General features: G+C 40.9%; 1 protein-coding gene across 1 annotated transcript; it reads right to left on the bottom strand.

The window, feature by feature from the left end:
- Positions 1-519: 519 nt before the first annotated feature.
- Positions 520-27510, bottom strand: LOC139546248 (interferon-induced GTP-binding protein Mx-like). The gene is made up of 14 exons (XM_071354394.1): positions 27376-27510; positions 18517-18551; positions 17991-18172; positions 17454-17591; positions 15674-15828; positions 15172-15310; positions 14885-15083; positions 14344-14422; positions 11633-11755; positions 5905-6037; positions 5564-5722; positions 2767-2843; positions 2223-2420; positions 520-1424 (listed from the first exon to the last, which is right to left on the bottom strand). Exons 2-14 carry the CDS (start codon positions 18537-18539, stop codon positions 1203-1205), a joined length of 1827 nt encoding a protein of 608 aa, XP_071210495.1. The 5' UTR covers positions 18540-18551; positions 27376-27510; the 3' UTR covers positions 520-1202.

The raw sequence follows: 27510 nt of genomic DNA, 5'->3' as shown, positions 1-27510 counted from the left end.
TTTAAAAATTAAAAACACAAATCCAATTTACATTAGTATTCAGACGCTTTACTCAGTACTTTGTTGAAGCACGTTTGGAAGCGATTACAGCCTCAAGTCTTCTTGGGTATGATGCTACAAGCTTGGCACACCTCTATTTGTGGATTTTCTCACATTCTTCTCTGCAGATCCCCTCTGTCAGGTTGGATGAGGAGCATTGCTGCACAGCTATTTGCAGGTCTCTCCAGAGATTTTCGATTGGGAACAATCTTAAAATGATCTACTTTGCTTTACAGACAAGCATCATGAAACCTCGAACAGAATACATTAGTTTGACTTCATGAAAAAATTTGTTTGGACCGAATGTACACAATTTCACTTCAATGTCCAAATGAAGACGTGGGGACACATTGTGCCTTCAAAACGCATCACTAAGCTAAAGACCCTGGGACTAAACTAAACACGTCCCTCTGCAACGTGGATCCTGGACCTCCTGACGGGCTGTCCCCAGGTCGTAAGGGTAGGTAACAACACATCCGCCACGCTGATCCTCAACACGTTTAATAAAACAGGCATCAAGTTATTATAATGCCATCATAAAATTATTCTCTACATTAATGTGCTCTGACCAATCAGAAAATGGATACAACCTACATTTCATTTGTCCCTTTATATAATGTTATCAACCATCTTCACATATTTCCTCAGTACATTTTGAGATGAAAACATATAACACAATGCAGATATGTGATGATATCTGTCACATCATTTTCTGTAAAGCACAATTTTGACAAAATGTAGAGATGCCCATCATATAAAATGTTCTGTATGCTGGTCAAATGTAGGTATAATTATTGCAGGCTTTGTTGGCTACATCTCAGAATTTCTGCATTGACAAATTGTCAACCACAGTCTACTAATCTTGTCATTGGCCAGTCCAAGGCGATCCGCTTGGTCCCGCAACCTTTTACGTTTCCGGCCGACTTCTGGTTCCTCCTGTAGGATTTCACTGGTGTCGTCTGTACAGCATCTCACTGATCTCAGCCGTTCTTATTCATTTGTTGAATACAAATATACAAAATACATCTTATTTTACTCCTTATTTAAAATAAATAGCATTTGGCCTTTAGTGACCTTTCTAAAAATCTCGTTATACTTCTATAAACCGGTTAATTTTTTTTGGCAAGAACTCTGAATTTTGTAACTGACAAGACATCACCTACTCAGAGGCTGCTGATTTTGTCATTGGCCAGTATAAGGCGATCCGCTTGGGCCTGCAACTTTGCACGATACTGTCCGATCTCGGAATCCTCCTGTAGGATGTTATCAGTGTCATCTCTGTGTAGCAGATCCAGCATTTCACTGCACACAATCTTGGCTGACTGCTTCAGGATGAAGTAACGGATCAGCATGGGCACCTGGTCAGCCAGTCTTTGCACCACAATCTGTGAGAGAGGGGAGGTGGGATGGAGAGTGAGGGCTAGAAGTGATGAGATGGCCACAAAGCAACCAAAATATTACCAAACGACAACAAATTATCAGCAAGGTGAACATATAGACTTCAGAGTTGGATTGGTCTGCAAAATGCAATATACCATAACGCAACCCTGCCACAACAATGTGTGTTTGAAACATTTGTCAAAAAGCTTTAATTACAGATCTGATCATCCCATTGATGATGTCATGGATTCATAGTACATGCTGGAGCAGAGCTATATAATGTACACTACCGTTCAAAAGTTTGGGGCCACTTAGTTTTTGACATTTTTTGTCCATTAAAATAACATCAAGTTGATCAGAAATACAGTGTAGACATTGTTAATGTTGTAAATGACTATTGTAGCTGGAAATATCTACATAGGCGTACAGAGGCCCGTTATCAGCAACCATCACTCCTGTGTTCCAATGGCACGTTGGGTTAGCTAATCACAGTTTATCATTTTAAAATGCTAATTGATCATTAGAAAACCCTTTTGCAATTATGTTAGCACAGCTGAAAACTGTTGTCCTTATTAAAGAAGCAATACAACTGGCCTTCTTTAGACTAGTTGAGTATCTGGAGCTTCAGCATTTGTGGGTTTGATTCTACAAATTTGTCGAAGGCCCTGATGAGAAAGTGTGTGAGTTTGTCTATAAGCACACTACATAAAACGTCAGTTTAATGTTAGCTGAAGGTTTAGTTAATTAGATTTTATTTCTGGAACATTCTATACATACTGCCCAGTAGATGTGTTGCATTGTACCTCATAGTATGCCTTGAGCAGCCCAGGGTACTTGCTCCTGGTGTCTTGCTCTTTGTCTTCTGCTATTTCCCCCTCCTCTAGCATAACTTTGTTGAAGATTTCATCCTGTGTGTAGACCTGCATCTCCATCTCAAACTGCTCCACGATCCTCTCCTTCACTATGTTTGACTGCTGTTCCTGGATTGTTTGAATGTTTTTCTGAGTAAAAAAAAAAATGAAGATACCATGAGGACATAAAGAATCTTGGATGCAGGGAGGCAGTGAAATAGTGTTACTGTTTCAGAACAAAGTTCAGTTCGACATGCTCTAAGTATCTTATGGTGTTTTATTTTGAACATTTCAGGCTACAATTCTACAATGGACAATCTGTAAAGTGGAATTCTTAATTAAAATAAATTGTGATTTTTAAGTGGTACTTTGCCTCATGTTTTCCTGCCTTCTTGCTAATGCCACTAACTAAGATTTCCATTTCAGCCTAAAATCACAGAATTGAGAATTGCATGATTATCATGTCAGAGCGCTTAACAGTTTACAATTGTCATACCTTTGAGACCAGATGAAGATAAGGAAAGTTCTTAAAGCTCTCTTTGGACAAATGATCAAATTGCTTCTGCACCATGTCTGAAAAACCAAAACAAATGTATTTGGTAAATAGATATTCCACAAAATGTTTTTATTTAAAGGGCTATTACAGCCAAATTACAAGGCAATGGTCCAAATATTATAATTTGTTTGTGCTTCATGTCCAAACAATCATTGAGTCACTTAATTGAGCTACAAAATCAATTTCATTTGGACATGAAACGTGAAAAATGGAAACAGTGTCCAGGTAAATTAAACCAAAGCGTGGATTGATGTCACACCTTGTCCATAGACTGCTTACAGCGTAAGGAAACCAATATGTCATTTTGTAATTTGATTTAACTATTCCTTCAACATGTCCTATTTAGTTAATTAAAGTTAATGGCACATGCAAAAGTACAATGAAATGCCGTTCTTACAAACTCTAAACCCAACAATGAAGCCCGACAAATAACAATGTAGAACAAAAACACTAGAGAAATAAGTACACAAGTAAGTAAGCTATATATCTGGACAGTTCCAGGGTCAGTAGCTATATATAGGGACAGTTCCAGGGTCAGTAGCTATATATAGGGACAGTTCCAGGATCAGTAGCTATATACAGGGACAGTTCCAGGGTCAGTAGCTATATATAGGGACAGTTCCAGGGTCAGTAGCTATATACAGGGACAGTTCCAGGGTCAGTAGCTATATATAGGGACAGTTCCAGGGTCAGTAGCTATATATAGGGACAGTTACAGGGTCAGTAGCTATATATATGGACAGTTACAGGGTCAGTAGCTATATATAGGGACAGTTCCAGGGACAATAGCTATATACCTGGACAGTTCCAGGATCAGAAGCTATATATATGGACAGTTCCAGGGTCAGTAGCTATATACATGGACAGTTCCAGGGTCAGTAGCTATATACATGAACAGTTCCAGGGTCAGTAGCTATATAGCTGGACAATTCCAGGGTCAGTAGCTATATAGCTGGACAATTCCAGGGTCAGTAGCTATATAGCTGGACAGTTCCAGGGTCAGTAGCTATATATAGGGACAGTTCCAGGGTCAGTAGCTATATACAGGGACAGTTCCAGGGTCAGTAGCTATATATAGGGACAGTTCCAGGGTCAGTAGCTATATACAGGGACAGTTCCAGGGTCAGTAGCTATATATAGGGACAGTTCCAGGGTCAGTAGCTATATACAGGGACAGTTCCAGGGTCAGTAGCTATATATAGGGACAGTTCCAGGGTCAGTAGCTATATATAGGGACAGTTCCAGGGTCAGTATCTATATACAGGGACAGTTCCAGGGTCAGTAGCTATATACAGGGTCAGTTCCAGGGTCAGTAGCTATATACAGGGACAGTTCCAGGGTCAGTAGCTATATACAGGGTCAGTTCCAGGGTCAGTAGCTATATACAGGGACAGTTCCAGGCTATGTTCCATTACCATATGTACAATGTGCAGGGTTACTGAAGTGGTATGCTTAGATACTGTATGTATAGGGGTAAGTTGATTGGGCATCAGGATATATGACAAAACAGAGTAGCATCTGTGTATATGATGATTGCGTGTGAGTGTGTGTGTTTAGAGTCTGTATAAATGTGTGTAAATGTTATATGGTTGAGCAAATGAAGTGTGTGTGTGTGTGTTTGTGTGTGTGTGTTGGAGTGACACTGTTCGTGTGTCTGTAGAGTTCTGACAGTGTGCATAGAGACGGTGCAAAGATACAAATAAATAAAGGGGTCAACTCAGATAGTCCGGTAGCCATTTTGTTAGCTATGTTCAGGAGCCTTTTCAGGAGCCGTTTGTCATGCAGAAGCAGAGAGAACATTCTATGGCTTGGGCGGCTGGGGTCTTTAACAATTGTCCGGTCCTTCCTATCATACCGCCTGATATAGATGTCCTGGATGGCAGGGAGCTCGGGCCCAAGTGATGTACTGGGCTGTCCGCACCACCCTCTGCAAAGCCATACGATTGAGGGTGGTGATTTTGACATACCAAGCAGTGATGCAGCTAGTCAAGATGCTCTCAATGGTGCAGCTGTAGAACTCTGAGGATTTGAGGGCCCATGACAAAGCTTTTCAACCTCCTGAGGGGGAAGAGGCGCTGTCTCACCTTCTTAATGACTGTGCACATGTGTGGACCATCTTAACTCATTAGCGATTTGGACACGGAGGAACTTAATGCTCTCGACCCGCTCCACTTCAGCCCTGACGATGTGGATTGGGGTGTGATTCACCAAAACCTGCTTTCTGGGTGCTTACTGCTTAATATAATAGGCATGTTTGTCTTGTCAGAAGTACCATAGAGACCCATGCATGATGTTCAATAAAGGAGCTTTTGGAAAATCACATTGAATCTAGGGCTGTAACGTGTACTCTAATAAATTGGGAAGACAGAACAGGAAGTGAATTTAATAAATAAACTAAAATGAAACAAAACAAGAAACACGATTAGTGTACAGAACACAGAACATAAACAATAAGTTGTGTGTAATGATGGTGACAGGTGTACGTAATAATGAATAAATTGGCGACAGCGAGGGGGAGCGGTAGTAGGCGTGACAGTACCCCCTTCCTGACGCGCTGCTGTGCAGTGACAGATATAGGGGAGGTAATCAGGAAGGTGATGGAGTCCAGGTGAGTCTCATGAGGCGCAGGTGCTCGTAACGATGGTGGCAGGTGTGCGTAATAATGAATAAACTGGTGACAACAAGCGCCAGAGGGGGAGAGATAGAGTAGACAAGACAAGGGGTTTTGGTCACTTACCTCTGATTGTCTTTAGTGTCATCATAGCTGGTTTCTTAAGTTTAGACACTAGTTTCTGAACAACATGTTGAAATACCCTGTAGTTACTGAATCCTGGCAGCTCACTTCCCCTGTGCTTCTCATCATATTCATCCACCACTTGTTGCACTACTTCGTGGTCTAAATTCAGGAAAACAATGTTAATAATGTATTGGAGAGTATAATCACTGTTGTATGACATAACTATTGGTAGTATATTAACTATATCAGTAAATATTAGGGATATTTAGAAACAGAAATATTTATTGGTTAGACATGGTAGTATGATGAGCAATACCCGGGGTATTCAAAATTGTACCTACAATGTGATTTGGCATTTTTCAGACATTCCATCCACTCTGTAAATTCCTTTCGCATGAGCACAAATAGATTCTCCTCAACGATAATATCCCCTTGGGACAGTTGGGTAATCTGCTCATTGAAATCTGTTATTACCTGAAGATGGAAACATATCACAATAAAACATACCTGTTTAAATGTTTAATATTTAGTCCTTTTAGATTAATGTTAAATGAAATGGCTCCACAAGACCCATCCATCCTTACGTCTTCTACAGATATTAAACAAGAACTATCTTACAGTGGCTTGTCCAAGTGTTTTTGTAAAATCAGCTGTCAAGGTAAAGTATTGTTTATGTCATGTTTTGTCATTTATTTTCATGTCTTGTCCCTGTGCTTCCCTCTGCTGGTCTTATTAGGTTCTTTCCCTCTTTCTCTCTCTCTCTCTCCTCCTCCCTCTCTCCCTCTCCCGCTCTCTCTCTCTATCGTTCCGTTCCTGCTCCCAGCTGTTTCTCATTCTCCTAACGACCTCATTTACTCTTTCACACCTGTCCCCTATTTTGCCCTCTGATTAGAGTACCTATTTCTCCCTCTGTTTTCCGCTTCTGTCCTTGTCGGATTCTTGTTTGATGTTTGCTGTCCTGTGTCCTTGTTCCGCCCTGTCGTGTTTTTGCCTGGAATAAAGACTCTGTTTCTTTAAGTCGCTTTTGGGTCCGCATTAATCAGCATAACAGAAGAATCCGACCAAGAATGGACCCAGCGACTACGGATTCTCGCAACACTGCCGTCGAGTTCCAGGGAGCAATGCTCGGCAGACACGAGCAGGAATTGTTTGCTGCTCGTCATGCCGTTGAAACCCTGGCCGCTCAGGTCTCCGATCTCTCTGGACAGTTTCAGAGTCTTCGTCTCGTGCCACCAGATACTTCCTGGTCTTCCAAGTCTCCGGAACCTAGGGTTAATAACCCACCTTGTTACTCTGGGCAGCCCACTGAGTGTCGCTCCTTTCTCACCCAGTGTGATATTGTGTTCTCTCTCCAGCCCAACACGTACTCAAGAGAGAGAGCTCGGATCGCTTACGTCATATCACTCCTTACTGGTCGGGCTCGGGAGTGGGGCACAGCCATCTGGGAGGCAAGGGCTGAGTGTTCTATCGATTATCTGAGCTTTAAAGAGGAGATGATACGGGTTTTTGATCGTTCAGTTTTTGGGAAGGAGGCTTCCAGGGTCCTGGCTTCCCTATGTCAAGGTGATCGATCCATAACAGATTACTCTATAGAGTTTCGCACTCTTGCTGCCTCCAGTGACTGGAACGAGCCGGCGTTGCTCGCTTGTTTTCTGGAGGGACTCCACGCTGAGGTTAAGGATGAGATTCTCTCCCGGGAGGTTCCTTCCAGCGTGGACTCTTTGATTGCACTCGCCATCCGTATAGAACGACGGGTAGATCTTCGTCACCGAGCTCGTGGAAGAGAGCTCGCGTTAACGGTGTTTCCCCTCTCCGCATCTCAACCATCTCCTCCCCCCGGCTCAGAGACTGAGCCCATGCAGCTGGGAGGTATTCGCATCTCGACTAAGGAGAGGGAACGGAGAATCACCAACCGCCTTTGCCTCTATTGCGGTTCTGCTGGACATTTTGTCATGTCATGTCCAGTAAGAGGCCAGAGCTCATCAGTAAGCGGAGGGCTACTGGTGAGCGCTACTACTCAAGTCTCTCCATCAAGATCCTGTACTACCTTGTCGGTCCATCTACGCTGGACTGGTTCGGCTGCTTCCTGCAGTGCCTTGATAGACTCTGGGGCTGAGGGTTGTTTTATGGACGAAGCATGGGCTCGGAAACATGACATTCCTCTCAGACAGTTAGGGAAATCCACGCCCATGTTCGCCTTAGATGGTAGTCCTCTTCCCAGTATCAGATGTGAGACACTACCTTTAACCCTCACAGTATCTGGTAATCACAGTGAGACTATTTCATTTTTGATTTTTCGTTCACCTTTTACACCTGTTGTTTTGGGTCATCCCTGGCTAGTATGTCATAATCCTTCTATTAATTGGACTAGTAATTCTATCCTATCCTGGAACGTTTCTTGTCATGTGAAGTGTTTAATGTCTGCTATCCCTCCTGTTTCTTCTGTCCCCTCTACTCAGGAGGAACCTGGTGATTTGACAGGAGTGCCGGAGGAATATCATGATCTGCGCACGGTCTTCAGTCGGTCCAGAGCCAACTCCCTTCCTCCTCACCGGTCGTATGATTGTTGTATTGATCTCCTTCCGGGGACCACTCCCCCTCGGGGTAGACTATACTCTCTGTCGGCTCCCGAACGTAAGGCTCTCGAGGATTATCTGTCTGTTTCTCTCGACGCCGGTACCGTGGTGCCTTCTTCCTCTCCCGCCGGAGCGGGGTTTTTCTTTGTTAAGAAGAAGGACGGTACTCTGCGCCCCTGCGTGGATTATCGAGGGCTGAATGACATAACGGTTAAGAATCGTTATCCGCTTCCCCTTATGTCGTCAGCCTTCGAGATTTTGCAGGGAGCCAGGTTCTTTACTAAGTTGGACCTTCGTAACGCTTACCATCTCGTACGCATCAGAGGGGGGGACGAGTGGAAGACAGCGTTTAACACTCCGTTAGGGCATTTTGAATACCGGGTTTTGCCGTTCGGTCTCGCAAATGCTCCAGCTGTCTTTCAGGCATTAGTTAATGATGTACTGAGAGACATGCTGAACATCTTTGTTTTCGTTTACCTTGACGATATCCTGATTTTTTCACCGTCTCTCGAGATTCATGTTCAGCACGTTCGACGTGTACTCCAGCGCCTTTTAGAGAATTGTCTCTACGTGAAGGCTGAGAAGTGCGCCTTTCATGTCTCCTCTGTCACATTTCTCGGTTCTGTTATTTCCGCTGAAGGCATTCAGATGGATCCCGCTAAGGTCCAGGCTGTCAGCGATTGGCCCGTTCCTAAGTCACGTGTCGAGTTGCAGCGCTTTCTCGGTTTCGCTAATTTCTATCGGCGTTTCATTCGTAATTTCGGTCAAGTGGCTGCCCCTCTCACAGCTCTGACTTCTGTCAAGTCTTGCTTTAAGTGGTCCGGTTCCGCCCAGGGAGCTTTTGATCTCCTCAAGAAGCGTTTTACATCCGCCCCTATCCTTGTTACTCCTGACGTCACTAAACAATTCATTGTCGAGGTTGACGCTTCAGAGGTGGGCGTGGGAGCCATTCTGTCCCAGCGCTTCCATTCTGACGATAAGGTCCATCCTTGCGCTTACTTTTCTCATCGCCTGTCGCCATCGGAACGCAACTATGATGTGGGTAACCGCGAACTGCTCGCCATCCGCTTAGCCATAGGCGAATGGCGACAGTGGTTGGAGGGGGCGACCGTCCCTTTTGTCGTTTGGACTGACCATAAGAACCTTGAGTACATCCGTTCGGCCAAACGACTTAATGCACGTCAAGCTCGTTGGGCGTTGTTTTTCGCTCGTTTCGAGTTCGTGATTTCCTATCGCCCGGGAAATAAGAACACCAAGCCTGATGCCTTATCTCGTCTCTTTAGTTCTTCTGTGGCTTCTACCGACCCCGAGGGGATTCTCCCTGAAGGGCGTGTTGTCGGGTTGACTGTCTGGGGAATTGAGAGACAGGTAAAGCAAGCACTCACCCACACTGCGTCGCCGCGCGCTTGTCCTAGTAACCTTCTGTTCGTTCCTGTCTCTACTCGTCTGGCTGTTCTTCAGTGGGCTCACTCTGCCAAGTTAGCTGGCCACCCCGGCGTTCGGGGTACGCTTGCTTCTATTCGCCAGCGGTTTTGGTGGCCTACTCAGGAGCGTGACACGCGCCGTTTCGTGGCTGCTTGTTCGGACTGCGCGCAGACTAAGTCAGGTAACTCTCCTCCTGCCGGTCGTCTCAGACCGCTTCCCATTCCTTCTCGACCATGGTCTCACATCGCCTTAGACTTTATTACCGGTCTGCCTTCGTCTGCGGGGAAGACTGTGATTCTTACGGTTATCGATAGGTTCTCTAAGGCGGCACATTTCATTCCCCTCGCTAAGCTTCCTTCCGCTAAGGAGACGGCACAGATCATCATTGAGAATGTGTTCAGAATTCATGGCCTCCCGTTAGACGCCGTTTCAGACAGAGGTCCGCAATTCACGTCACAGTTTTGGAGGGAGTTCTGTCGTTTGATCGGTGCTTCCGTCAGTCTCTCTTCCGGGTTTCATCCCCAATCTAACGGTCAAGCAGAAAGGGCCAATCAGTCGATTGGTCGCATATTACGCAGCCTTTCGTTTCGAAACCCTGCGTCTTGGGCAGAACAGCTCCCCTGGGCTGAGTACGCTCATAACTCGCTTCCTTCGTCTGCTACCGGGCTATCTCCGTTTCAGAGTAGTCTTGGGTACCAGCCTCCTCTGTTCTCGTCCCAGCTCGCCGAGTCCAGCGTTCCCTCCGCTCAGGCTTTTGTCCAACGTTGTGAGCGCACCTGGAGGAGGGTCAGGTCTGCACTTTGCCGTTACAGGGCGCAGACTGTGAGAGCCGCCAATAAACGTAGGATAAGGAGTCCTAGGTATTGTCGCGGTCAGAGAGTGTGGCTTTCCACTCGCAACCTCCCCCTTACGACAGCTTCTCGCAAGTTGACTCCGCGGTTCATTGGTCCGTTCCGTGTCTCTCAGGTCGTCAATCCTGTCGCTGTGCGACTGCTTCTTCCGCGACATCTTCGTCGCGTCCACCCTGTCTTCCATGTCTCCTGTGTCAAGCCTTTTCTTCGCGCCCCCGTTCGTCTTCCCTCCCCCCCCCCGTCCTTGTCGAGGGCGCACCTATTTACAAGGTACGGAAGATCATGGATATGCGTTCTCGGGGACGTGGTCACCAGTACTTAGTGGATTGGGAGGGTTACGGTCCTGAGGAGAGGAGTTGGGTTCCATCTCGGGACGTGCTGGACCGTTCGTTGATTGATGATTTCCTCCGTTGCCGCCAGGGTTCCTCCTCGAGTGCGCCAGGAGGCGCTCGGTGAGTGGGGGGGTACTGTCATGTTTTGTCATTTATTTTCATGTCTTGTCCCTGTGCTTCCCTCTGCTGGTCTTATTAGGTTCTTTCCCTCTTTCTCTCTCTCTCTCTCCTCCTCCCTCTCTCCCTCTCCCGCTCTCTCTCTCTATCGTTCCGTTCCTGCTCCCAGCTGTTTCTCATTCTCCTAACGACCTCATTTACTCTTTCACACCTGTCCCCTATTTTGCTCTCTGATTAGAGTCCCTATTTCTCCCTCTGTTTTCCGCTTCTGTCCTTGTCGGATTCTTGTTTGATGTTTGCTGTCCTGTGTCCTTGTTCCGCCCTGTCGTGTTTTTGCCTGGAATAAAGACTCTGTTTCTTTAAGTCGCTTTTGGGTCCGCATTAATCAGCATAACAGTTTAACCTGGTGACAAACATAATCAGGGGAAATTAAGAAAGGAGAGTGGAGGACGTGGGAGTGGAGAACATTATAATGCTGTTTTATGTATCTTTCTGGACAGTGCGTCTACTCTTACACCTGTGTTGCAAATCTGACCAATCCAAATGGCAGAGGATGTGCAACAGAGCTGATGCCTTTACACCAGGTACCATTGCCCAAATTCTCTATAGGACATTCTCCTGACAATAGACCAAACCATGACAATAACACACCTGAACTACTGTGCAACAGTATGGCTTCCAACCCTACATCATTCATTTTTATAGACATTTTGTACAAAAGAATAAGTTTACGAAGCTGAAAGATGGAAAGGTGAAAGATGTACTCACCTGAATGAGGTACTTCCTCTTCTCTTCAGGTTCCATTGGAGGCCCGCCCTCTATTTGACTCAATAAATGCTTTACCTGCCCCAGCTGCTCCTTTATCTTCTCTGACATCTGGGGCAGATATTTCTGATCAGGAGCAAACATACAACAAGTTAACTTCTCTCGTGTATGTGGGACGCTAGCGTCCCAACTCGACCACAGCCATTGAAATAGCAGGGCGCCAAATTCAAAACAGAAAACTCAGAATTCAAATTTCTCAAACATACAAATATTATACACCATTTTAAAGATAAACTTCTCGTTAATCCAACCACAGTGTCCGATTTCAAAAAGGCTTTTCGGCGAAAGCATACCATTAGATTATATTAGGACAGCGCCAGTACAAGAAAAACCACACAGCCATTTTCCAAGCAAGGAGAGACGTCACAAAAACCAGAAATACAGCTAAAATGAAACACCAACATTTGACAATCTCCTTCAGATGACACTCCCAGGACTCAATGTTACACAATACATGTATGTTGTGTTCGATAAAGTTCAAATTTATATCCAAAAACCTCAGTTTACATTTACGTATTATGTTCAGAAATTCTTTGCCTCCAAAATTCTCCGGTGAAACTCCAGAGAGCCACATCAAATGACAGAAATACTCATCATAAACGTTGATAAAAGTTTTAAGTGTTTTACATGGAATTAAAGATAAACTTGTTCTTAACTTCTCTCAGGTAGGGGGCAGCATTCGGAATTTTGGATGAAATGCATGCCCAAATTAAACTGCCTGCTTCTCGGGCCCAGAAGATAGGATATGCATAAAGCTGGTAGATTTGGATAGAAAACACTCTAAAGTTTCCAAAACTGTTAAAATGGTGTCTGTGAGTATAACAGAACTGATTTAGCAGGCGAAAACCTGAGAAAAATACATTCAGGAAGTAGGTCTTTTTTGGGGTTTTGTAGTTTTCTATTCAATGCCATTACAGTATCCATTGACTTAGGACTCAAATTGCAGTTTCTATGCCTTCCACTGGATGGTAACAGTATTTAGAAATTGTTTCAGGCTTGTATCCTGAAAAATGAGGAGGTAAGAGCAGTCTGAATGAGTGGACCCTAAAGTGTCACAGAGCTGTTTCATGCGCGAGACGGAGAGAGTGCGTTTCTTGTTTACCTTTTAAATTGACAACGTTATTGTCCGGTTGAAATATGATTGATTATTTAGGCTCAAAACAACCTGAGGATTGAATATAAACATCGTTTGACATGTTTCTATGAACTTAACGGATACAATTTAGATTTTTTTGTCTTCCTGTTTTGACTGCGTTTGAGCCTGTGGATTACTGAAGAAAACGTGCGAACAAAACGGAGGTTTTTGGATATAAAGAGACTTTATCGAACAAAAGGAACATTTATTGAGTAAATGAATGTCTGCTGAGTGCAACCATATGAAGATCATCAAAGGTAAGGGATTCATTTTATCTCTATTTCTGACTTTTGTAACTGTTCTACTTGGCCGGTTACTGTTTGTAATGATTTGTCTAGTGGGCTATGTTCTCAAATAATCGTAAGGTATGCTTTCGCCGTAAAGCATTTTTAAAATCCTGGATTCACAGGAAGTTAGTCTTTAAACATATGTATAATATGCTTTGTTTTCTGAGTTTTTATAATGAGTATTTCTTTATTTGAATTTGGCGCCCAGCAGTTTCACTGGCTGTTGAAGAGGTGGGACACTAACGTCTCACGTACCCAAGAGAGGGTAATGCATCCGCTGTGTCAGATTTCAAAAAAGCTTTGATGCGAAAGCACATTGTTCAATATTCTGAGTACAGCGCTCAACAATCAAAAGCAAGCCATACAGTTACCAGCCATGTTGTGGAGTCAACAAAAGTCAGAAACAACATTATAAATCTTCACTTACCTTTGCTGATCTTCGGCAGAATGCACTAGAAAAACTACCAGTTCCACAAGAAATGTTTGTTTTCTTTGATAAAGTCCATATTTATGTCAAAATACCTCCGTTTTGTTCGGGTGTTTCCTTCAGTATTCCAAATGCACCAGACACGCTCATGAAGACGAAAAGTCAAAAAAGTACCATCAAAGTTCGTAGAAACATGTCAAACGTTGTTCACAATCAATCTTTAGGATGTTTTTATCTAAATTCTTCAATAACAATCAAACCGGACAATTGCGTATTGATTACAGAACAAAAAGAAAGTAAGGCGAGCTTCACGGGAGTGCGCGAGAGTGCACTAAGGTTCTTCAGGCAGCCCCCTCTTCAAACAGCTCTTATTATCTCATTTTTCCCAATAGAAGCCTCAAACAACGTTCTAAAGACTGTTGACAAGTGCAATTTGACCCCATAGAGACAACATATTAGTAAGGCATTCACTTGAAAAACTACAACCCTCAAAATCTCCCACTTCCTGATTGGATTTTCCTCAGGTTTTTGCCTGCCATATGAGTTCTGTTATATTCACAGACATTATTTTAACAGTTTTGGAAACTTTAGAATGTTTTCTATCCAAATCTACACGTTATATTCATATCCTATCTTCTGGGCCTGAGTAACAGGCAGTTTACTTTGGGGACGCCTTTCATCCAAATGTCCCAATGCTGCCCCCTATCCTAGAGAAGTTAATCAGGTACCAGACCACATGTTTTCCAGTGTGCATTGGGTGTAGGAGGAACAGACAGATAACCATAGGGTATGTGGTTGAACTAACTTTGATCTGTTTGACCAGGGCATTGCTGAGCTTGGTGGCAAGGCACTTGGTGGTTGCCTTCTCCTCACGCAGGAGGGATCTATACATTGAAAAGTAGAGAAGTATAACAAACACAGTATTTCATCCCAAAAATTGGCGAACACATTTTACACCTAAACATGGTATAATCATAGGCCTACAATGGTCACGCCCCCACATATATCTAATTAACATAATATAAAATAAAAATAAAATCAATCTGTTTAAGTTAGAGATATGTGCTAAGCTAACGTATGGAATTGTTTTATGATCATACCAAGGATCATTTAGCTATTTGATTTTGAATGTTAAAAAGTACAATTTGCAGAAATGTAAGAGAAGGGAGGAGAGGGACACTAATTCATCAACACTATATGGAACTACTCTCAAAGGATATCTGGTAAAATATACTTTTTTCATAAAATCCTGAAACCAACAGTTTGGGGCCCTGAACATTTTCAGATGTGAAGCCATCAAAAACAAAGATGCAAGTTACTTAGCACATGGCAAGAACACATTTTACCTGAAGTGCTCGTGATTTCGGAAGAATTCCAACTCCTCCTCAATCGCACGAGTTATTGACAGGTTTTCATCAATTTGCTTCTGTCCACGACATTTCACAATGACATAACCCATATTGAGAAAGATGACTCTATTGTGGACAATTTCCAACACATTCTTCTCTGCTCCCGGGTCTATCAGGTCTGGCTTTGTCAGAATGGCTTGAAGACAAATGAAAAGCATAATGATAACTTTACTAATACAAAAAAAAAACATTTAAAAATAAATGTATCTATATAATTTCTTTACCCAGAGTTCTTGTGCCGTCAGGATCCACTTGTTGTGCCATTTTCAGGGCCTCTGTTGTTGCTATGTCAACATTACATGGTACAACCACCAAAATAATGGTTCTTTTCTCCTTTATGAATTTCGAAATGAGATTCTTGATCTAGTAAAAAAGCAAGAAGAATGTGACAAAGCAGTCAGGATGTAAGCCTTTGATCGAGTTATTTGATTAATCTACGAGAGGGTATCAAACCGCTTGTTACTGTGATATCGCCCTGTGTGGGGCACTCTGTTCTTCATGGTTCTGAAGCTCAATCTTCCTCAAAGTCAACACATTCAAAGTACCTTTCACCAGAATCAACCATTATAGCTACATGCACCTTGCTAGAAATTATGGGAACTTGTCTGTACACCTGGCTAAAACAATTCATCATTAGTGAATCATGAGAGGAGAACCAAGAGTCATGAGAGAACCAAATAATGTACTGGACAAAGTCCAAAAGCTATACACTAACGACAGACCTACTTGGACTCCAATGTCTTCTGGTTGTCCTTTCACAGCCACCCTGGTGATCCCTGGTAAGTCAATCAGACTGAGGTCACACACCGTGGAGGATGTGATCTTTAGAGTGATCAGGTCTTCACATATCCCCACTCCCTTTCCAGCTAACACGTTCTGAGCTGTTAAATCAATGGGAAAATATTGATGTGTTTATTATTTGTTTGTTTGTCTGTCTTATACCCTGACAGAACTCTTCCTATTATAATATACATTCTGTAGTTGTCTATGGTAAATACCATACAAACTTTTCCACAATAAATTATAATAGATATGTCAATGTCAGTGGCAGTATGTTCCGTTTAAGATAAGGAAGAACAATATATTTTTATGAGCATGGCCTTATTTCCATTACAGCATATTGGATGACTGTCATTCATATTCCATTCACACAGCTCAGTGTAACATCAATAGGTTTAGGCTGCTACATGATACTAGTACATCATACTCATCATACTACAACCTAACCACGAATGAAAGTTTACAACACAGGTGCAAAAGTTTAGAGAATTTAAGGGTAATCAAGTAGACAGACACCGACACATTCAATACCACCTTACACACTCTGGCTGCATCATGTTGATCTAGGGTGTAATCATTTAGTCCAAAATTTGCAAACGAGAGTTTCTATTGGACAAATTCAGGTATGTTTATCCCTGTTTTGTTCCGCTTGCTTCCGTTTAAGAAACATTTTTCTACAGAATTGGTGGAATGAATACACCCCTGATCACAAGCAATCAAAGCTCACTTTCATAGCAGCCACATACAAACAGTATGATCTCTTTGATCAGTGCACAACCCATCAGCTGTCTGTTACCAGACGAAAAAACCTTTCCAAGCCAAACCTTCATATCAGCTCTACACACAGCCGACATCGCTGTCACCATATTATATCATCATAGTCAACATAGCTAATAGAGCTAACACTTTACTAAACCTGCTACAATCATGCAGTACAGTGTTCAGTCAGCAGCAAGCAGTTTAGCAGTTACACCGGCGGGCCCCAGTGGCTAACAATTTATAAAACCTAAAAACTTACCTTGACTTGGAAGTGTTCCTTCGTTGGATAGCCATAGCCATCCCTCTCTGTTTGAGCTGGTGTCTGAGTGGGCTAAACTAGCCAGCTAACTTCGCAAGCTAAGCAAGTGAAAGTGAAAATAATATGAAATATAGCTAGCTCTCTTTTCAAAATTGTTCCTATTGTCTTTCTCTCTATTTGAGTAACCTACCCACCACATGTTATGTCTTGCAGGGCTAGCTAGCTGTAGCTTATGCTTTCTGTACTAGATTAATTCTCTGATCCTTTGATTGGGTGGACAACATGTCAGTTCATGTTGAAAGAGCTCTGATAGGTTGGAGGACATCCTCCAGAAGTAGTCATAATTGCTGTGTAAGACTATGGAAGGCAGGGAACCACGAGCCTCTTAGATTTTGTATTGAAGTCAATATACCCAAAGGAGGACGGAAACCAGCTGTCCTCCGGCTACACCATGGTGCTACCCTACAGAGTGCTGTTGAGGCTACTGTAGACCTTCATTGTAAAACATTGTGTTTTATTCAATTATTTGGTCATGTGAATATATTTAGTATTGTTTTAATTAAAAAATATAACTTTTTAAATGTTTTGCTATTTAAATCTTACTGAAATTCACAGAGGAGGATGGTCCTCACCTTCCTCATCTGAGGAGCCTCCACAGGTTAATGTACTGTATAGAATAATATGTCCGTGTGTTTGTTCCCATCTCACCTTGTTCAACTTGTCTCACGACTTCTGAAGGTTCGTCAAATTCATATCTGAATTTCCCTCCGTATGAGATGACAGCCTCCCATTTCACTGTCCTGTCGTTACAGAGTTTAAGTAGCAGTGGGCACCTGGTGACAATACCTGGAAACAAGGAAGTACCAATGACAGATCGTTATACTGTAATACTGAACAATCAATACAACACAATATGACAGTACAGTCAACAACGGACCGGGACATGAATTTCATGGAAAATATATAACTTCTGTAGGCTACAGACACACTGAGGTTGCTCTAATGTTCAGAAAGCATGTCAGACATTTACAGTGTCTGAATAAATGGTTAGAGAACTCATGTACAGTTAACATTTTTTATAAAGGTTTGCTGTGGTAATCTAGAACGGTTCTAAACATTGTCTCTGTGGTCCTATTGTACTGTCTGTTTCCTGACCTCGTCTATGGACTTTGGGTGATTTGGGTAAAATGCTAATATTGATTTTAATTGTTTTTTGTATGTTCAGGTAACAATACAGAATCTCACCAGTCCCTCTGGGCAGCGCCACCCCAGAAAGGGTCTCAAGCACAGAGCTCTTTCCTGAACTCTGGTCTCCCACCACAGCAATGGTTGGCAGTGGCAGCTCCTTATCTATCCCTATGGATCTCATGTAGTCTATTAAGTCTATGAAGGGTCGGACCTTCTCCGCTAGCTGCTCTTGGAACATCCTGGGGGTATGTGAGGGGTACAAAACAATGCCATTATGAATGGTTCATTTGATGATAGACATTCATGGCTAAATTCATTATTTTACACAGTTTTTCTACTTAGTAACTAACTATAATTTGGCGTACATGGGACAAGAAAATGTATTAGCCCCCCAAAAATATAAACTGCACCATGTGTAACAAAAACTACAGCGTAAATAATCACCATCACCATTATTGTCTGAATATTAGCATTATAGTATTGTGGTACAGCGTAGTACAGAGTAGTACTGCGAGTGTGCAATAACAACTGAAAAATGGAGTTCATCATTTAAAAACCGAAAACTGAAGTAATGTTGTCCCACCTCGGTCCATCTTCCTGAGCCATTTCTTTCTCCTCCTGAAATAAAAGAGAATGAAAGCTAAACCATTTAGATGACAATACAGAATAACAGCAATTTAACTATATTTTGAACTAAAGTTATTATAATCTAAATCATAACATCACTATAACATAGGAGGAGATACAGTCTCACATGCCCAGTTCAGAACCTTACAATTTGCCAACTGTAAAACACTGGGTATTCCAAACATTAAGAACAACTTCCTAATGTTGAGTTGCTAGATGAGAATCTAGTAAAATTAAACTGTAGGGTAGAAACTGAATAAGTCAAATAATTGTATGATGTTATAGATTAGACTAGACTATTAGATTAGAATGTATTTTTTCCCTAGGTCAATGGAGTATAACTTGGTACACTATATATACACAAAAGTATGTGGACACCCATTCAAATTCGTGGATTCGGCTATTTCAGCCACACCCATTGCTGACAGGTTTATAAAGTCAAGCACACAGCCATGCAATAACCATAGACAAACATTGGCAGAAGAACGGCCTTACTGAAGAGCTCAGTGACTTGTTGGAAAGGATGCCACCTTTCCAGCAAGTCAAGAACAAATCAGTTCGTCAAAGATGTGTCCTAAGAACAGCCAATAGCCGTTGTATTTTCGCCATATACCACACCTAATCGGGCCTTATTGCTTAATCATTGCAGTCAAAAAAACGAAAATGGACACTGATGGAAAATGATTTGGCGAGTTTAATAAGGGCTAATTATATTTTCTATTGCGACATATTCTTGAACTCGCAATAATTATTATTTTGATGGAAATAATCGTACTGTAGGCTTTTGCTAATTCCGTCGATATTCCTTCTTAATTCACTCAATAACATTATGAAAAAATAATTTACTGGTTAAACGACTCCTCTCTTGCTGCGAAAAAAAAAATGTGGGTTACTTTTCAGGCCTTGTTGGCAGGTTTTGAAAAGTCATTGGGCTAGACATTTTTTGCTAGATGTGGCAACCCTGCTATCAAGGTTATTACTTTGGATTGTGGGGCAGTTAGGTCACATATTTCATCACAAATAACTACACTCAGACTAGCTCACCTTAATTAATTAATCTTCCTACTAGAATAACTGTGGTAGTTAATTTCTTCCCTATCAAATGAGGAGAGACAAACTTATCACACAAGTCAGAGTTATACTTAAACTAAATCTGTAATAATGTATGAATAAATCTTCTTAGGGCTAGGCGTGACAACTTTCGGGTGAAACTGGAGGGCGCGCAATTAAAAATATATTAAACATGTAGCTACATACAACTGTCTTATATCGGTTGAAAGCTAAAATTCTTGTTAATCTAACGGCACTGTCCGATTTACAGTAGCCATTACAGCGAAAGCAAGCCATGTGATTGTTTGAGGATGGCGCACCACATCAAAATATTTTCATAAATTCATAGAGTTTCATAAATTCACAAATAGCGATTAAATATTCAAAAACTTTTTAAAATCTTCCTCTGATTTGTCATCCAAAGTGTCCCAGCTATAACATGTAGTGTCGTGAAGTTAGATAAAATCCTTCTTTATAGCCCAAAATGGCTGTTTAGTTAATGCCATCAATTTGAGTAATCCACTCATTCAACATGCAGACGAAGGAATCTAGAAAATCTACCACTAAACTTTGTTTCAACAAGTCAAAATACATTTATATTTACTCCCTAAAATGTAATCAAACTATAATATATATTTCAGAAAGAAGTATGTTCAATAGGAAACCGATTTTAGCAGGTGCACAACTTCATCATTACGTGCGATGGCACGGATTTTGAGAACTGTGTCCTCATACAAAAACTCTTATTTCTTATTCGTTTTTTGAAGTTAGAAGCCTGAAACTTTGAACATAGACTGCTGACACCCTGCGGAAGCCATAGGAATTGGGAGCTATTTTACAATATGAGCTTTCTCTTGCATTTCTAAGAGGATGTTCTTTCCCCCCCAAAAAATTGGGTTGATTTTTCTTTGGATTTTCTCCTACCATATTGTGTTACATTCTCCTACATTATTAAAAAAATTCTACAACCTTCAAAGTGTTTTCTTTCCAATGGTGCCAATAATATGCATATCCTGGCTTCAGGGCCTGAGCTAAAGGGAATTTGCTTTGGGTATGTCATTCTGGAGGAAATGGAGAAAAAAGGGGCCTATCCCTAAGAAGTTTTAACATTCTTTGCGAATGATAGTTCCTCAGTATTTAAAAAAGTATTTGAAATGTAATTCCAATACTCCCAGCCTCGATAATCACCAAGCCTCGGGGTGAAAGAGCAAAATATCATGATCTGATGATCCCATATATCCAGTGCCCATTGGCACAAAAAAAACAGCTGTCTATCCCCAGCTCACTGGCGGAGGAAACTCTGAGGTGCCCGGAAGAGGCTAGTTGATACAATGTTGCAAGTTCGCTAGCAAAAGCTCAAGTCAAGTCAGACAGGCGGAGTAGAGAGATGCATGTGATTGAAAGTACCAGAATTTTCATCAGGATATTTTCTACTGTTCATATTTGTGACCCGATTCAGGAAACTAGGCGTATGCCTCAAGACACTTCACAGGAGAGCCGTTTGAATGTAAAAAATATTTTGGAGGGGCAGAAATGCCTTATCGAACATGTGAACTTTCATGTGCCTTAATAACAAACTTGTATGCCATCAGTAAATACGAATGAAATTGTTAAATTACGAGCCTTGTTGGTTAAGCCACAGAAAAAGTTAACGACCTTCCCACTAGCCATTATTGGCTGAGGAAATGAGTGGGCTGGACATGCCGAGAGAGGAGTTCGGATTGGTCTGCCATATTGAAGGCCTCTGTCTATTTGAGCTCGTCAGTCTGTGTTAGTAATCCTGTCCAACGCAGCTTTTTTAATGTATTGTGTAGTGGAGCTGCATCAGTGTTGCTCTCCACGTTCTGGAGGTTCACGTTTTGAAATCAGTGGAATTAGAGTATGATAGCTAAAGAGATGGAGAAAACACCTGTCTCCGGATTACATCTTCAAACTAAGAGCAAACGTGGTATTGCATTCCTGACAGGGAAATGCGTTCATCTTGCATCATGATGTATACATGTATACATCAATTTGAGATATTACGTTTCTAATTTTGACAGAAAAGTGGTTTCATTTCACGCTAAAGTGTACTTCAGCTAGCTAGCTAACATTAGCTGGCTGGCTCCCTAGCGGACGTTATTATTTGTTTCCCAGAGCTGTTTGCTTTTCTAGTTAGAGCCTAACGATAGGCATTGTTGGCATTTTGTTCATTGTCGGCACTTTGTTCATTGTTGTATAATTAGCTAACGTTATCTGGCTGGCTCCTTAGCTAACATTACGTGTGTACAACACCCATTGAATATGGCCGGTGTCAGTAAAAGTCTGCAAAAAAGAGTAATGAAATTGTTGACAGCAGAGCTGGTTAGGCTGTTTTCATGTTAATCCAGGGGGTAAACAAATCAACGACCAGAGCGTCAAGTGTGCCCCCGAGAACGAACCGAGATGGGTGGGGCTAAAGCTTAAGAGGGTGTGAACGACACTGAATGGGTGTAGACAAAGAAGTGCTCTTCACTAGATACCAAAACATTCAAAGGCGATTTTTCAAAAAATGTAGATTACTAGTTGATCAACTTTCAAAGCAGAATTACTTTCCCATTGTTCCTCAAATGCAGTGTATGTTATATCATTTTGTAGCTCTGAGTATGAGTCAATGTAAAAAACAAAATTTGACATTTTGCTACATAAGACCGAATCCAGGTGGTGAGTCACATTTGTCGGCTTTAGGCCTATGTATTTTACTTAGTTGATGATGCAAGTTCTAGGCCTACTGTTGCTCTGGCCTATAGGCTATCTCTGAGTTCTATGTTTTTATTTCTTCAGCCGCCAATGGATCACAGTGTATCAATGTGTCCATATGCAAGAGGCTGGTGCTCACGCCGTAGTTGTATTTAATGTTTTAGATTTTTATAATTTTACTTCAGATTTTTATGATTAACCACGTAACAATGATTTTGAGAAAGGGAAACGTTCAGTTTGAAATTAAACTGTTCCATGAAAATGAGAATATAAAAATAATCATCACTGGCACGCAGATCGGTACAAATAGTAGGATAAGTTGTAAGCTTCCCCAAACTTGAAATTCACAAGTTGCTTATTACACCAGCAAAAAACGTGCACACAAATCCCGTGAAAAACATGTCCGCCTATGGAAATCAAAGGCCCGTCCAACTGATTGGTTCTGGCTCCGGTCCTGGTTAATTCTATCAAGACAGGAGAAGCGCGCATGACAAGGACAGCTAGAGCGTACCTGATTGGTTGGGCTAAGCATGAATAGTCATTGAAAATTGTAAAAACATCTCCTACTGGATTTCCATTAAGGTGAGAAGAGAAAATGATGGTTAATGTAGCTATTATGTCATCCATTTTAGTCTGATTAATATTGTAAGGCAAAATATTGTGGTTGCACAACATTGCGATGTTCACACATGGTTAATTTTCATACATTTTTAACCTTTAGCATTAATTGACACAAACATGAACTGATGGCTGATAGTACATTGGTTGAAAGTAAGCAGCATTAGAAACCAGAAAAATGGAGGTAAGACAGATATTCTCCACTTCTTATCAGCTGTTAGTTCTGTCCCAAGTCTGTGTTACTCCCTCCCTGCTGACAGATACAACAGTAACGGTAGTTCTGTCCCAAGTCTGTGTTACTCCCTCCCTGCTGACAGATACAACAGTAACGGTAGTTCTGTCCCAAGTCTGTGTTACTCCCTCCCCGCTGACAGATACAACAGTAACAGTAGTTCTGTCCCAAGTCTGTGTTACTCCCTCCCTGCTGACAGATACAACAGTAACGGTAGTTCTGTCCCAAGTCTGTGTTACTCCCTCCCTGCTGACAGACACAACAGTAACGGTAGTTCTGTCCCAAGTCTGTGTTACTCCCTCCCTGCTGACAGATACTAAAGTAACGGTAGTTCTGTCCCAAGTCTGTGTTACTCCCTCCCCGCTGACAGATACTAAAGTAACGGTAGTTCTGTCCCAAGTCTGTGTTACTCCCTCCCTGCTGACAGATACAACAGTAACGGTAGTTCTGTCCCAAGTCTGTGTTACTCCCTCCCTGCTGACAGACACAACAGTAACGGTAGTTCTGTCCCAAGTCTGTGTTACTCCCTCCCTGCTGACAGATACTAAAGTAACGGTAGTTCTGTCCCAAGTCTGTGTTACTCCCTCCCCGCTGACAGATACTACAGTAACGGTAGTTCTGTCCCAAGTCTGTGTTACTCCCTCCCCGCTGACAGATACTAAAGTAACAGTAGTTCTGTTCCCGGTCTATTCGTGTTACTTTCGTGCCGGTGCTCCGCTACCTCATTTTCCAATGTATTGAGTCTAGTAAATAAAAGCTTTTAGACTTCAATAATCCAACCACTTGTTTAAGGACTTCAAGGTAACAAAAGATTCACTTAGAGCTCAACAACCTTTCAGAATGCGAATATAGTAACTGACCGTTGATTGAGACTACTGTTGATAAAAGTATTAAAGGTTAAACTATTTAATGATAACTATGGTAGAGATAATACAGGTTAAAGTATTTAATGATAACTATGGTAGAGATAATACAGGTTAAAGTATTTAATGATAACTATGGTAGAGATAATAAAGGTTAAACTATTTAATGATAACTATGGTAGAGATAATAAAGGTTAAACTATTTAATGATAACTATGGTAGAGATAATAAAGGTTAAACTATTTAATGATAACTATGGTAGAGATAATAAAGATTAAGCTATTTAATGATAACTATGGTAGAGATAATAAAGGTTAAACTATTTAATGATAACTATGGTAGAGATAATAAAGGTTAAACTATTTAATGATAACTATGGTAGAGATAATAAATGTTAAGCTATTTAATGATAACTATGGTAGAGATAATAAAGGTTAAACTATTTAATCATAACTATGGTAGAGATAATAAAGGTTAAACTATTTAATGATAACTATGGTAGAGATAATAAAGATTAAGCTATTTAATGATAACTATGGTAGAGATAATAAAGGTTAAACTATTTAATGATAACTATGGTAGAGATAATAAAGGTTAAACTATTTAATGATAACTATGGTAGAGATAATAAATGTTAAGCTATTTAATGATAACTATGGTAGAGATAATAAAGGTTAAACTATTTAATCATAACTATGGTAGAGATAATAAAGGTTAAACTATTTAATGATAACTATGGTAGAGATAATAAAGATTAAGCTATTTAATGATAACTATGGTAGAGATAATAAAGGTTAAACTATTTAATGATAACTATGGTAGAGATAATAAAGGTTAAACTATTTAATGATAACTATGGTAGAGATAATAAATGTTAAGCTATTTAATGATAACTATGGTAGAGATAATAAAGGTTAAACTATTTAATGATAACTATGGTAGAGATAATAAAGGTTAAACTATTTAATGATAACTATGGTAGAGATAATAAAGATTAAGCTATTTAATGATAACTATGGGAGAGATAATAAAGGTTCAACTATTTAATGATAACTATGGTAGAGATAATAAATGTTAAGCTATTTAATGATAACTATGGTAGAGATAATTCAAGGGTCCTCTAAAAATAATGGTGCCCCTACCTCATTAATTTGGAGAGGATAACCAAATAAATTACAATAAATTAGATCAATTAACTACTCCAGTAATAACTTCATAAATGATCTTGAATATCCATAGTCAGGGGAGCAACTTTGTTTTAAGTTTTTTTTATCCAATCGGATAATCACTCCGAACAATCTAACAACCGCTCGGGGCAGTCCGCATTTTCCTGAAGCATACCGTTGCCTTAATAATGGGCTCCCAAGTAGCGCAGTGGTCCAAGGCACTGCATCACAGTGCAAGAGGCGTCACTGCAGTCCCTGGTTAGAAAATAGGCTACATCACATATGCCGTGATTGGGAGTCCCATGGGGTGGCACACAAGTGGCCCAGCGTCGTCCGGGGTAGGCCGTCATTGTAAATACTATTTTTTTTTTACTGACTTGCCTAGTAAATTAAAGGTTTAATAAAAAACGTTTTAAAAAACTCGGGGGGGGGACCAAAAATGCCATTTCAGAATGTGGGTTGGGACATGTCCCCCCATCCCCAGTGACAGGTCTGCCCCTGTCCATTGCCAAAGACCCACATCATAGCCAAGATCCCACATGTTGTTCAGGAATACTGAGTATTGATGGAGAAAAGTGGGGAAGACTCACTTTACCATGCACTGGCCGATCTAAACCTAATATAGAGGTGACTATAATAACAAGGCTTATAAAAGGGCAATGGGTTTCACTGAATTTCAGACAGACATCAAATGTTCTGCATCGTAACACTATCATAACACTATCTTAACATCGTATTAGGTCCACTATTATGCTGCATTATACGGTATCAGGCTGTGGGTGTGAGCTGTCATAAACTGTCATAAGTCTAGAAAATACAGCAATATCTTTGTCATAACACGATCATTACATATTAATGTCAGCTTTTGACATGTGTTATGAACCCTTATGACATGTTCAACGAAATTGTTACCAAGAATGTTGGTAAACAATTTCCCCAATTACCAATCAAATGTACAGCGTACATGTACACTTTCAATAGGTTGATTCAAATATTAGCTAAAAATAATGATCTGGACATGTCTGACAAGTTAAAAATAGCTCTCTAAGGTATAAAATGACTGCCATGACAAGAGGAAAACTGGTGATGCTCTCTCCAATACAATTTTACTATTACAACTTTCAAGAAAGAATTGAAAGCCAGACTGAGTTAATCAAAATAAATGCACTCCTCCGCCTAGTTTGGAAACCACCAGTGGAGTAAAAAGTACCCAATTGTCCTACTTGAGTAAAAGTTTAGATACCTTAATAGAAAGTTACTCAAGTAAAAGTGAAAGTCACCCAATAAAATACTACTTGAGTAAAAGTCTAAAAGTATTTGGTTCTATATATACTTAAGAATCAAAAGTAAATGTCATTTCAAAAAAATACTTAAGTATCAAAAGTAAAAGTAGAAGTATGAATAATATAAAAATACTTATTTTAAGCAGAGCAGTCGGTTCTATTTTCTTGTTTTTAAAATGTGTGGATAGCCAGGGGCACACTCCAACACTCAGACATCATTTACAGAAGATGCATGTGTGTTTAGTGAGTCCCCCAGATCAGAGGCAGTAGATGACCATGTGTTGTCTCGATAAGTGTGTGAATTGGACCACTTCCTGTCCTGCTAAGCTTTCAAAATGTAACGAGTACTTTTGGGTCCCAGGTAAAATGTATAGAGTAAAACGTACATTATTTCCTTTAGAAATGTAGTGAAGTAAAAGTAAAAGTTGTTAAAAATATAAATTGTAAAGTACAGATACCCAAAAAACGACTTCAGTAAAAATACTTTAAAGTACTACTTAAGTACTTTACATCACTGGAAACCACTGGAATAAATGGGGTCCATTATTTCTACAGTTTATTTGGTTTTAGGTTTTAGTCCTTTCAATGTAGATTGAGGCAACCCTGCCTTAGATTATAACACCACCACTTCCAATGGAACTGCACAGGCCTAAGGATCTAATCCTGGGGTCTTAAACTTTTTCAGCTCAAGACCCAAATTAGAAATTGACCATCATCCCATGACCCAAATCATCCTCCAAACGACTCAAACTAGGAAGAAATAGTGTTTGATTATATATTAATTTTAATATCTTGCGACTCACCTCTCACTCGCTCACGGCCCACTTTGAGTCCCGACCTAAAGTTTAAGAAACCCTGATCTTGTCCTTTTAAATGCACACTTACTTTGAAATAGTTGACACTTTCAGACAAGCAGGTTGTGTGTTGAGTCAGGGTCACAGAGCAGTATAGGTCTACAGCTTGAGTCTATCACCTTTCATGGTAGCAAAATGAAAGTGAAACGTTTTGATGGTCCATTCT

This window comes from Salvelinus alpinus, chromosome 20 (genome assembly GCF_045679555.1).
Source record: "Salvelinus alpinus chromosome 20, SLU_Salpinus.1, whole genome shotgun sequence".
In the NCBI taxonomy this organism is placed as follows: domain Eukaryota; kingdom Metazoa; phylum Chordata; class Actinopteri; order Salmoniformes; family Salmonidae; genus Salvelinus; species Salvelinus alpinus.
Note: the sequence above shows the minus strand (reverse complement) of the source record. Positions and strands in the feature narration are given on the sequence as shown.